At 42.5% G+C, this 12,563-nt stretch overlaps 2 protein-coding genes and 1 long non-coding RNA gene across 7 annotated transcripts in view; 1 reads left to right on the forward strand and 2 right to left on the reverse strand.

Annotated features, from left to right (window-relative positions):
• foxd2 (forkhead box D2) overlaps window positions 1-3,220 on the reverse strand; it is a 79,016-nt gene extending 75,796 nt beyond the window's left edge. For 2 of the 5 annotated variants that reach the window (XM_042057576.1, XM_042057577.1), the window contains exon 1: window positions 2,444-3,216. In XM_042057576.1, the coding sequence (XP_041913510.1) occupies window positions 2,444-2,711 (268 nt within the window). In that variant the 5' untranslated portion in view covers window positions 2,712-3,216. Of the gene's footprint in view, window positions 1-2,443 lie in introns of all 5 variants that reach the window. The other 3 variants (XM_042057573.1, XM_042057574.1, XM_042057575.1) reach the window with 3 other exon arrangements.
• A 16-nt stretch (window positions 3,221-3,236) lies between these two features.
• Window positions 3,237-11,953, forward strand: LOC121678226. Its single transcript, XR_006021189.1, has 3 exons — window positions 3,237-3,337; window positions 11,162-11,243; window positions 11,715-11,953. It is a non-coding gene; the product is annotated as an uncharacterized LOC121678226 (long non-coding RNA).
• Window positions 7,551-8,813, reverse strand: foxe3 (forkhead box E3). The gene has a single exon (XM_042057572.1). It carries the CDS (start codon window positions 8,811-8,813, stop codon window positions 7,551-7,553), a length of 1,263 nt encoding a protein of 420 aa, XP_041913506.1.
• Window positions 11,954-12,563: the final 610 nt, after the last annotated feature.

Below are 12,563 nucleotides of genomic sequence, written 5' to 3' on the forward strand. Positions count from 1 at the left end.
TCCTGTGAGACCGCTTGCTGGGTGCTCATTCAGACCCAAGGGAGCGCGCCTTCAGCACAACATCAACAAACGGGCAAGGAAGCGCATTAACGTGGATTAGAGTCCAAACGGGTGAAAAATGCTACTACAAATTAGCGACGAATCCTCAAGAGATCGTGGGTATCCATGTAGAACTCTCACATTCAATTACAGGCTTTCAGGCCATGATGTCCCCATTCATTTATCGCTTTGTTACTCGCCAAATACTACTCCATTATCGTTGCCCCTAGAGCCACACAAGAGAAATAGGCCTAGTTTAGATTTTGCTTATGGCGTGAGGCATCACTAGGAGCCTACATGAAAAACAACATTGTTTTCTTACTTCTATAAGAGGTACACGATACTGCTGATTGATTGTATGCCTATCTATCAGGCACCGAAATTGTACAAAACACTATAGCAGGTTAGTGGCTGAATTTAGAGGAAATAAAGGCTATGTGTTAAGTTGCTATAAACTGTACACCTGTTGAATGCGAATATATAGGCCTACTAAGATATAATATGTTCCTACAGTCAAGGGAAATGGGCCTACTGGCCTATAGTGCATGGTAAAGGTCACATCATACACCCAGTGTCTACAATAACAAAAAATGCCAACAGCAGCAAGTTTTCTATGTTTAGAAAGCATGTTCCAGGTAGGCCTACTAGAACTAGGCCTACGGTGAAGATATAGCTCTAAACTCAACTGAGTTTGTTTCTGATGACAGGGTCACGAAGAATGACTTCAGCAAGTAAACAAAAAGTTTAGAAAAACATATGTAAAATTTCACAAACATTTATTTTTTGTCGTTACAACAAAAATGACCCATGGACATTAAGTGTTTCGTCTTTCTTTACACATAACAACTGTTCACAGATTACTTTCAATGAAATAGCCTAGGGGACGTATGTACAACAGTCAAACAGGAGAGGTAATGCGATTTACACCAAACCACATAATTGCCTATTGACAAAATAAAATAATATAATTATAAATTCACCTAAACACCACTATGTGAAGAACAAAGGGGCGAGTGGGAAATGTTAGCATGTGATCTATTTACAGCCCCTGTCGTCTCCAGCAATGTGCTTCAAAAACAATTAAAACCTGAGTATTCAGTCTCGGTATTAACAGTGCTTTTCACAAACTCACATAATATATAAAACAAGGACATAGCAATAAAAAATCTCAAATTATGTCAGCAAGAAAATGTATCGCATCTGAGCAGAAGGTGTTGGCTATTTTCTCTCTAGTCAAACAGCTGGTCTTCCGTTTAAAGTTGAGGCATCAGGCCACAGGCCGACGAAGGTGAGACTGTATGCTCCACATTTACTTTTTTGATTTTTCATATATTCGTCTAAATAAGACTCTCCTATTAATCCATTTTATGCTATTTACATATTTACAATTCATAAATATAAGTAGCCTACCGTGGTCGTTTGCTTTCTCTTATATTATTTTAGGAGAGCGAAGAATAAAAGCCTTAGTTACGCAAAGAATATTTATCCTACCTTAACAAATGACGACAATACCAGAATGGAATAAAAGGAACTCTGTGCTTTAGGGGCCTGACCCCAGTTTAGTAATGACAATTGTTCATAGCTGTAGTTTTGCTTGCGAAAGTCTGTGCGGTCGGCTGCAGCACACTATCCTGTGCGAGATTCAAGTGGTTGGAAGCCGATGCGAGCGAAGGGGTCAGCATAGCCAGGATCTGCGTCTGGCTGCCCTGCTGCGCGTTGTATGGCGAGGCCGGCGAGTTGGTTGCACCAATGATATTGTCTATAGAGAAGGACGGGCGACTGGGAGTGCTGGTGTCTGTCTTGAGTGGAGGAAGCCCGGGCAGTGTCGGGCTTAGCTGGGGGTAAAATGGCTTTCTCAGTTCGGCCCCCAAAAGCGATGGAAGGGAGTGTGGCGTGGAAAATATGGAGGCAGGGGAAGGGAGAGCACAAGGTGCATTTTGAAAAGGGAAAGTGCCTCCGGGGTGGTGTGGATGATAGGGATGGTGAGCGTGGAAATTCTGCAGCTGAAGACCATAATTATAGCCATATGGGCCATAGCCGAACCCGGGCAAGAACCCCCCTGCGTCCCTGAGAATCTCATTGGTTTGGTGGCGCTTGAAGCGCTTTCTCCTGCGCAAAAAACTCCCATTGTCGAACATGTCGGCTGAATCCGGGTCGAGGGTCCAGTAATTGCCCTTGCCAGGATTGCCGGGCTCTCGGGGAATTTTCACAAAGCAGTCATTTAAGGAGAGATTGTGACGAATAGAGTTTTGCCAAGCGGGGAATTTTTCCCGGTAGTACGGAAACCTGTTGCTGATAAACTCACAGATCTCGCTGAGAGTTAAACGTTTCTTGGGACTCTGTAGAATAGCCATTGTGATTAAGGCAATATACGAGTATGGAGGCTTTACAAGTGTATTCTTACTAGCTTTTTCTGTTGCCATGTCTCCTGGGCCGCCATCCCCTCCGACTCCTACTCGGTCCGGTGGGCAGTCCAAGTTGTTGTGACCAGGGGAGGAAGCGCCTTCGCCTGCATTCTGAGACAGAGTATCGTCCGAGTCATTGTCCAAGTGGAAATTGTGGTGGTGCAGATATTTTCCATCTTTCACAACAGCTATGTCTCCTCCAACAACATCTATATCCACATCGTCTGACAATGCTGAGCTGTCGGACATATCCGTACCCAGGGTCATGTTCGACGCGTCTTCTGGCGCTCCTTTCCACCGTTTCGCGTCGTAGATCCCTCAGTCTCTCTCGCCCGCCAGTCAATGAGTTGAGCACTCCTAAAGAATTCCCGCTCCTCCAAAAATCAAACACGCTTTGAATTCGTTCTTCAGTCGCATGGGAAACCTATTGTTGAGCAAACCGAAAGAAAGCGCTACATTACCTATTTCTATCACTGATTAAAACTCGTCACTGGAGGTGCAAATGAGTCAATAAGGCATGCAGTCTAAATATAACTCATGGAGATCATATTCCTCGCAGATCACACAAACAGCCTCTTCGTCAACCCGCAAAAAATAAAAGATTTCGGCGTGTAGTTACTTTCGACTAACCACCCAAGTTTATTTGAGTTTATGAAAGTATTTTGACGTACGGACACTTCGTTTGCTCTCAGTGCGAGCTACAGACTCTACCCCCTTGCGGCTCTCAAAAAGTATTTATTTGACTGTGTGGATCACATGACCACTATGTCACACTACCAGGAACTAGATGAATTGGCCGAGGACAGGTCGAGCGAAGTGGGGATCTTGCAGGCGATGTCCACAGTGCTTATACCTGAACTTGAGCCATGGTGGCATATTCATCCTCACCTCAGGTAATCTCAGGTATATATGAATTAATCAGCATTTCGATTAACTATCCAATTTGGGCTGTAACCCGATTTCGAAATGTATGGCCTGCAGCTGTATTTCTGAGCAATAAAATAAATGATCGATTTCGATGCAGGCTGATATTTATGTCAAGAGAGAAAATATTGACATTTTAAAAAATACATGTGCATGACACATGACATTTACTGTGCTATTTAGTAATCATTATTCTACATTATTCCATGTCCTTATCAAAATATAAATTCGATAATTAAGGTAGGCTAGGCTAATTCATGCGTTTCGGTTATTACAATAATTGAAAATGAGAAAAATAATTCCAAAAGTAATAATATTAATAATATTAATATTAAACTACTCTGTTGCAACAGTTAGATGTTGACAAATTTTAACAACATTTCAATAACTTAAGCATGAAAGGCCTATTTCTGAATAACTATTGCAATTAACCTTGGTTGGGTCTACAATAAATGTGTTTTGATGATAAAGGTAACAATAATAAGTTATAGCTTAAGTAAATGGCAATTTACCAGGTGATTTAGAAAATTGCAAAGATGTATTTTGCTATGTGGAAAATGTTGGCTGCATGGCAGTTGAAAAATAGATGGTAACTTTAAACACTTGGGTCGTTTTCCTTTAAGAATCATATCTAACTTTTTGTTAGTTACTTTTTTGTCTGAAGTTGTTTATCAGACCTTTTATCATTGTCCTTCTGTTCCATCGCTTTGGTTTTATAAATAGGTAGCAATTGTAGGCTATTTATTCAACTGAATGGGCTTCAAGTCCTCATGTAGTGTCTTCTTGCTTGCTTTTGAAATAGCGATTTCTGCCATTTAGGGCATTTTTAAAGCTATTTTTAAATTTCTAATGAAATTACAATGACCAAAGAATTGTCCTCGTTCTTCATGTGACTTTTTACCTTGGACATAATCTTATGTAAAACACTGCAGGCCACTCGCGCGCCCGTTCTCATATGCGCACACATGTACCATGCAGACAAAATAATGATCTAGAGCATTCAAATAATATTCCATGTCTCTTTGGATATCTTAACAAATCGGTATTTGGAGATGTTAACGCATCCTACCCCTTAAGTGCACCCCAGGCCATTAATCCCACATCACTTCTCACGGGTTTTATGTTTTGCTTGTCAAGAAATCAAAATACCATCCATCCACGTTTTCCACATAACTCACATGCACTCCAACACACGGGAGAGACGGACACACACATGCAAGCACCCCACAGCAACCTGCTTCAATTCGTCACCGTCATACTAAGAGCAGATGACAAGGTATGTAGTGTGCAATAATAATTCGACAGCAGAAGATTTCAACTGGCATTCCGTTTCATTAGTCAGCAGTGCTATAGGCACGTAAAGCCAGCACGCTTAACTTCCATCTGCACTTCATCTGTCTGACTGAAGGCTTCCAGTCGAGGGCATGGTCCATTACGTTTAATGGACTGTAAATTAATATCAGCAGTAATGCTCCATAATGACCTCCTGCAAACCTCGGTAAGAATGATACATTTTGCTGTTTGTTCCGAAGGAAAACTTAATGATCTTACTGATAACCAAATGGTCTTATAACGTTACTCACTGGTACTGCACATATTCTCCCAAAACACGTGCTGAAATGTACAGAAATTAAATGAAATGTCTATAACTGTTATTGGGTTCCATCCGTGTATTTTCGTGGACATGTTCGCTAAAATATCTTGGGGAAGAGATTGTTTAAATAATGTCTGAAAAGCAAATTATTATTAATCACGGCGGAAAATAACTCAGAGGAAGATCGGCCGTAGGATTTATACAAATGAAAATCGCAGTGTTTAGGCACAGTTGATTTAAATATTTGATACGGAAGCTTCGCTGTCATGACATCTCCCTTGTCGTGAAGGAGAATCGAGTCACCCGGACTCTGAGAATGCATAATTTGTTAGGCCCCAATAGGCCCAATTAGGTTGCTGAGTAGGCTATAGGCTACAGAAACAGTTAGACTCTGGAATTCCTCATTTTTATTCCTTGTTTGTTATGTTTTCCTTATTTTTTTACAGGCAATCACATGCATATCCACATATAGATTCGGAATAATTTGCCAATATACCCATGTAGCGATTTCCAGATCAACCTTAGCCTACATCTTGATGTGATCCTCAGTCTCAAGTTCATTCAGACGTGAGGTCTACTCAGAAAACTCTGAACCTATTGTTCACGTTAGGACACTGACATCTAGTGGGTATTTGTGGGTGGTACTGTCCCCCTCACATAGAGTCAAGGTGTTTAATTTCTTAGTAGTAGCCTACTTCAGTACTTCTTATTCGATAACACACATACTTGTAATGGTTTTCCAAACCCATATGTTTTATTAAGTTATATTAATGTTGAAAGAACAAAGAATAAGAACAATGCATTACATATATAAATAGCCTACAGTTTCTGGAGCATGAGGAGACATTTCCTATACAGAAAGGTTTCTCTGACTTTCATAAAATGCTTTGTTTATTAGGCCTACATTCTAAATAAATAAAAAATAAAGGTGGTTAAATGCTTATTTTTATCACTATATGCTTCCATAAAGAATGGTTCTTCAGAAAGACTTCCATACCTTCTCTTAAATGGTTCTGCAAAGAACTATCACCATGAGGGTTCATTGAAGCACTACAAAAGGTTCTTCTATGATATTGCTCTGATGAACCGATTCTTTATCACGCTATGCTTCCATAAAGAATGGTTCTTCAGAAAGACTTCCATACCTTCTCTTAAATGGTTCTGCAAAGAACTATCACCATGAGGGTTCTTTGAAGCACTACAAAAGGTTCTTCTATGATATTGCTCTGATGAACCGATTCCATGCGCGCTGTCACGTATAGCCTAGTCCTTTTTATTACAAGACGCACGTAAATGACAATGGCTGTCGTTTAGTTTCCACATAAATGGCTAGATCTACTGTGTTGCATCTGGAGGGTGTAGACTAGTTTGCAGACAGTAGCTATACAGATGTAAATCGCAAGATGTCGCTCCATCTTCGTTCGAAAAACCAACCAACCAACCTTTGCGGCTGAGCTCACCTGAGGAAAGGGCGCCTGTCAATACGTTTAGCCTACTTAAAAGAAGTCATACACTCATCCCATTTCATAGGCTACTTGAATTAGGCTAGGCCTGACGTTCGAGAATGTGGTCATTATTTGAACTTGACTGGAAGTATATTGCAAATGGATTTCATTTCTGAAAAAAAACTTTTTTCCTGCTATTGTGCTGGGACTGGATTTTATTCTGGGAATTACCTCATGGAGGCAAGAACCCCTAGACTGACTTGAAACTTTGCTCCTTCGTACTTCGTATCTAAATGGATGTCATAGGCCTATACAGACTGTTTTTGGAACACCGTTTCCCAAGATTGTGGATAGGGTATATTGCGGATGTCAAAGTATTGCGCACTACTGTTTTGTGTTTGTTTGGCATTAGCCAAGCGATGATACATAATTAAATTATTCTATTGGCTTTAGGGAGGGCCTACAACGTAAAGTAAAGGCCTTGTAAAATATGTAAAATATTTGCCTTAAAATGTAGCTGTAAAACTGCATAAAATCTGATCATAAAACTTTTTAAACGTGTTTTGTATTAAAATACAATTGTATACACCTCCCTAAAATATAGTTCTGTACGCCTAGTTGGGCTCAATAATTAGGCCTACTTCAGTGAAAGGGTATTATTCTCCTGTTAGAATTGAAAACATAATGACGACACCATGGACTAAGCCGCGAATTATACTGCAAAAATTATTAGAAAAATACAGTCAGTGGAAGCTTTTGGATAGACCACAATTTATTAACTAATATTTCCATTTACACAACAAATATCATTTTAAAATATCTATAACAACTCACATTAAAACTATACATTTAGAAAACATATTTGTCCATCTACATAAATTGTTGTTCTCATTTAAATATGATGACAGCTATCACATACTTTTGAGACGTTCACAATTCCACATCAACACTCAGTACACAGCCTACATTTAAATTGATGTCAGTAGGTTTTACAATGCTGTCAAAAGACTATTCAAGTGTTAAACATTTTCATACACAAGGATAACGAAATCATTAACTAAAACAACACCAAAAGTCTGGAATGTTTGTGGTATCTGGAATGTACTGGCCGTTCATCAGTCTCTGGGTTTTGGCTTGTCTCTCTCACATGTACCGTTCAAGGCCTGAGGCAAAGTTGGTCTGTCTCATGTAAGAGTTGTTATAGGAGTTCATGGCGGGGCCGGATAGTCCAAGGAGCTGTTCTGTGTGTTCGGCACAAGATCCAGAGCGCACAGGAGGTAACGATATTCTGTTACCGGTACAGTACACCTGTGAGCTACCCGGTGAGAAACCGGATTGTGAAACCGCTGCTAAGTGAGGAGGAGACCCCGAGGTGGTGTAAGGATACCCTGACGTGAGATTTGAAGTTAGGGCGCCACTGTTTCTACTTTGCATGTTTGTGGGATTTAATGACTGCGTTTGAAAGCAGCTGGGGTCGGTGCCAGTTATTGAACAACTGGCCGACATGTTCCCTAGGTCGCCAGTGCCCAAACCAAGCGCTTGAGGATTGAGCTCTCCTCCAGGCCCGCTCTGCATGACCGTTTGCTGATTAATGATGTTGTCGATGCTGAACATCCTCGGCTGTCCTTGGGCGACCCCGGCCGAGGCCTGGTAATGATGTAGCATGGCTGGGTGAGGGGATCCCCCCAGCTGTGAACCGTAGCTGGATGCCATTCCAGGATACAGTGTGTTTGGGTATGTCGGTCTACCCATGGGTGCTGGCGTAAAGGCGCTGGAGCTCTGCATGTAGCCGGGATACGTACTTACGTCAGTGCGCTTGAACCGCTTTCTCCTCCGCAGAAAACTACCGTTGTCAAACATGTCTTCAGCGGCAGGATCCAGTGTCCAGTAATTGCCTTTACCGGGCCTCCCGGGTTCTCTTGGAATCTTTACAAAACAGTCATTCAATGTTAAGTTATGTCGTATTGAGTTCTGCCACTTCTTGGAGTTCTCGCGGTAAAAGGGAAAGCGTTCCATGATGAATTTATAGATACCACCCAAGGTGAGTTTTCTCTCAGGGGAATTGGCTATGGCCATAGCTATTAAGGCTATGTAACTATAAGGAGGCTTTCCTCGCTGTACCGGCCTTTTCCTACGTCGACTCCCACTTGGCGGCAGATGCTCCTCAGTTTGACCCAAAGATACCCCCTCCTCTCGGTCAGTGTTGGGACTGCTCCCCCGCGGTTCGGACTTGATGAGAACCCCATCTTTGGTTCGAGCTTGATGTAGCAGAGATGGCGGTATCGGCGAGTCCAGGCTAACGTTGGGTGACACCACCACTGGACTGGCTGCCTCGGCTGGCGAGTGCTGCGACTCCGCCGTCATGTTGCACATGCCCGAGAAGTAAGAGAAGTTAGCTAGATTCATAAAAGTAACGAGGATTTGGAAGGGGTTGTAAAGCTGCTGTCCCAAAGCCACATGAAAAAAAATAGACACCGTAGATGGCTGGTGATGGTTTGGTTTAACAAGCGCTTAAGAGTCCACTGAACTGAATACTACTATTGTACTATTGTACTATTAGTGTGATAATGTCTCTCCCCTCCCTCTGTCTATTGGTACTCCTCTAGCCAGGTGTGCGTGTGAGAGGCCGACAGTTTTATAAGCTAGTCTAGAGTGACGACACTGGCTGCCCCATGATGACGAGAATGGGCTAGGTCTCTCCCCACTGACAAGCAGTGCATGGTCAGATGTTCCCAAATGCCAAAGTTTCAGTCCAGCAAGCTCATGTCTGTAATATCAGTAACAAGGCACTCTCATTTACACTCAACTGCTAAAAGAGAAGTGAAACCAAGACAGAATATGTTTTGAATAGGTTAATCATGGTCCATTTAGGTTAATTCCAGTTCAAGGCTGAATAAAAAATAAATAAATCCAGAATTTGTACTATTACAGACCATCAAACATGTATGTGGGCTGACACAGGCACCTGGAATATACATAATTGGAAAAGATTTTAAGATAAGGTCCAATGGCTGAACGAGCTCATCTAACAACTTCCAGGTGCTTAGGGCTAAGATTTCTTAAGAGAACTTCAGGGCTATGAACAAGAGAGGGCTTAGCAGCAGGTTAGGGATAATCTTGTGGGTCTGTGAAGGGAAAAGGTGACCGCATTCTATAGCACATCCCACCTCAGACACAGCTCCCATTTGTCTTTGAGACTAAACGTCTCTTTAACGGCAGACTATTCTAAGTGAATTCCCTGTATTACCATGTCCACAGTGCAAGACAGGTAAGCTCACCAAATACCATATTCCACCATAATAGTGCAAATTAACCTGGCTAATTAATCAATGGAAATGACCACCAACCTACCCTTTGTGACATTCTCTCTCTCTCTCTTTCTCTCTTTCTCCCTCTCTCCCTCTCTTTCCCTTGCTCTCTCTCCCTCAGTTTGCTCAGACTTCAGTGTATACCCAGGCCAGAAATAACAGCAAGGGAGTCAGCTACGGGCTTCTCAAACCAACACTCAATCCAGCAATTGAAAAATAATAACAGACTTTTCAAAACAACCAATTGAGCTGTGAAAGCTTCAAGGGAAGAAAAGTAAATATCCCCTGATTTCATTTTTATTTTTGGAAAGGGAACAGAAAACCTCCACTCTGGGGTAGGTTGGTCCAAGACAGACACACAGCAGCCACGCAGAAAAGCATTGGTGTGACATGTCAAAGTTTCAGCATGTGATTTACTCTATTTGGGAAAGGTGTTAATACACCCAGACGATTTCAAGTGATTGTTAAACTTTTGAGTTTTAGATAGGCTTCTTAATTCCAAATATCTTACTGGCAAATCCTAACATTTTAAGTTATCACTCTAAATAATCAAGAGATACAGATTTATGTTTGTGTGTTATATTTTGTGGTCAAAAAAATTGATAAACATTGTCAGACACCAATCGCTATTTACATATCCATATTTCAATGAATTTGTAAATTTCAAAGTATATGAGAGTATTTCATTGTATTGAGAAAACATTAATACTGTTTACTGCTTGTTATTGGTCTTTGAGCATGGATACATTTCAGACCAACGTGTGTGAGAGACAGTGAGTGTGGTGGCCTGAGAGGGGAGTCAGGGCTGTGAATGCTGGACGCGTTCAAAGCAAAGGTTAAGCAAACAGTGTCCATTCAGTGCCTCTGTCCCGCAGACTGATATGAAAGAAATGGTGCAATGAATCAAGCTAAAGTCATAAACCATAAACCGTAAACCGGCCCGCGTCCACCAATCAGCCTCTGTCCTGCCCCCGCTCTGCCACCACAACACAAAGAGTGCAGCCGCCCCTATGCTTCAGCCCCACCTCATCAGCACCCCCCGAGCCCAGACTACACTAAGCCTAGCTAGCCGCTCACACACGCTGGCTAACAGCTTCAGACAGGCGTGGGATCGGGGGTGTATCCAAGCAGGATCTGCCCCCAGTGCTGCCAGGTCAGGCAGGACAAACAGGGGCTGCGGCCAGGAAACAGCCCCTCCGCCCCAGGGCCTGTGGCCTCATAGTAATCCCCCATGTCCCCACCACCACCAGCACCACCAGCAGCAGCACCATCAACCTCCCACACACTTATACACATCCCTCCCTCTCTCCCACCTTCTCCTCACACGGTCCTCTTCCATAATAATGCTGTCTCAGTCAACAGTCACAGCAACACACTGCAAGGCTGCTTTGCGTCAGGCCGAGGAAAATGTATTTTACTGAAATTATGTTCTCTTTTTTTCGACAGCACCACAGACATTGTCAAAGGAATGCTGATCAGATCAGATCAATCTCACACCAAATCTTTCCAGATGCAGTCAATGCAACAGGTCTCTGTGTCTCCATAAAACCTCCACTACAGCTCTGTGGTTTTCAAATGAGCTGTCAGAGTTGTCAGAGTGTAGATTATTTTAGGTTATAACATGTTCCAGTTCTGTCTTGATTTGAATTCCACCCTGACTAAACAATTTTTCAGTCTGTTGGATTGCAAAAATATTACAAAATACATCTGCATTACCAATGAATTTGAAAGCAAACACATCTGCCAATAGTGATGTCTAGAAGTGTTTTAACTTATTTCAACATTTTATTTGGACAACCGGATGAATGTTGTTTATACAGATAGTTTTGGGAAAGTCTTAAATGCTTTGGACCACAACTACCACAGTACAATTGGTCTGTGACCTCTGTGCTTTCATAAAACGTATCACAGAGGGCAGCATACATACATTTAATTTATTTATTATAATGTAAAGTAATTAATATATTCATTTTGGGATGTCTTTGTATATTTTCCCCAGACTCTTCACACTGAAGGTTTGTCCCCAGTGGATTCCTGTTTCATGTTTAGCTAACATGCCACAGCTGTCAGCTTCTGAGTCCAGTGGGAGCCGGCCGGGAGGGTAACCGTCCAATGAAAATCCATTCTCAGGTCTTCTCTCTCTATTCCCCTCCAAAACAGTTTCTTCTCCTTTCTCAGTGCAAAGAGAGAGAGAGAGAAAAAACAAAACAAGAGAAGGCAACTCATTAAAAGGGGAAGAGAGAGGTAGGTGTAGAAAAAAGAAAGAGAGAGAGGGAGAGAGAGAGAGAGAGAGTTGCTGACCAAACACTTGGAGCTCATTCATTCGCACTGCGGCTCCAGGGTGGGTTATGGAGAGGTTGGGGGGGCTCTGTGTGTGTGTGTGTGTGTGTGTGAACATATTGGGGGAGCATGAGAAAAACGAGAGTGCATGAAAGAGTGAGGGGACAGCAGGAGAGCGAGGCGAGCGAGAGAGAGCGCTAGCCCCTTTTCTTGCCCAAGCTCATCAAGTACGGGCCAGGGCTCCTGAAAACACAGGGATTAGCCCAGAGCAGGGGCTCTCAGGTCGGCTCTGCCTGCCGCTCTCCTGTACTGCACGCTACACTGCCCCGCTAAAGCACTCCTACATGGTTCTCACACACACACACACACACACACACACACACACAGACACACACAGACACATACACACGCGCACTCACTCACACACACATGCACACACACACACTCTTTCCCTCATATGCACACACACTTAGACACATACACACTCTTTCCCTCATACACTCACACACACACACACACACACACACACACACACACACACACACATACAATGAGAAACAAACATCTT

Source organism: Alosa sapidissima, chromosome 12 (assembly GCF_018492685.1).
Source record: "Alosa sapidissima isolate fAloSap1 chromosome 12, fAloSap1.pri, whole genome shotgun sequence".
NCBI classification, from domain to species: domain Eukaryota; kingdom Metazoa; phylum Chordata; class Actinopteri; order Clupeiformes; family Clupeidae; genus Alosa; species Alosa sapidissima.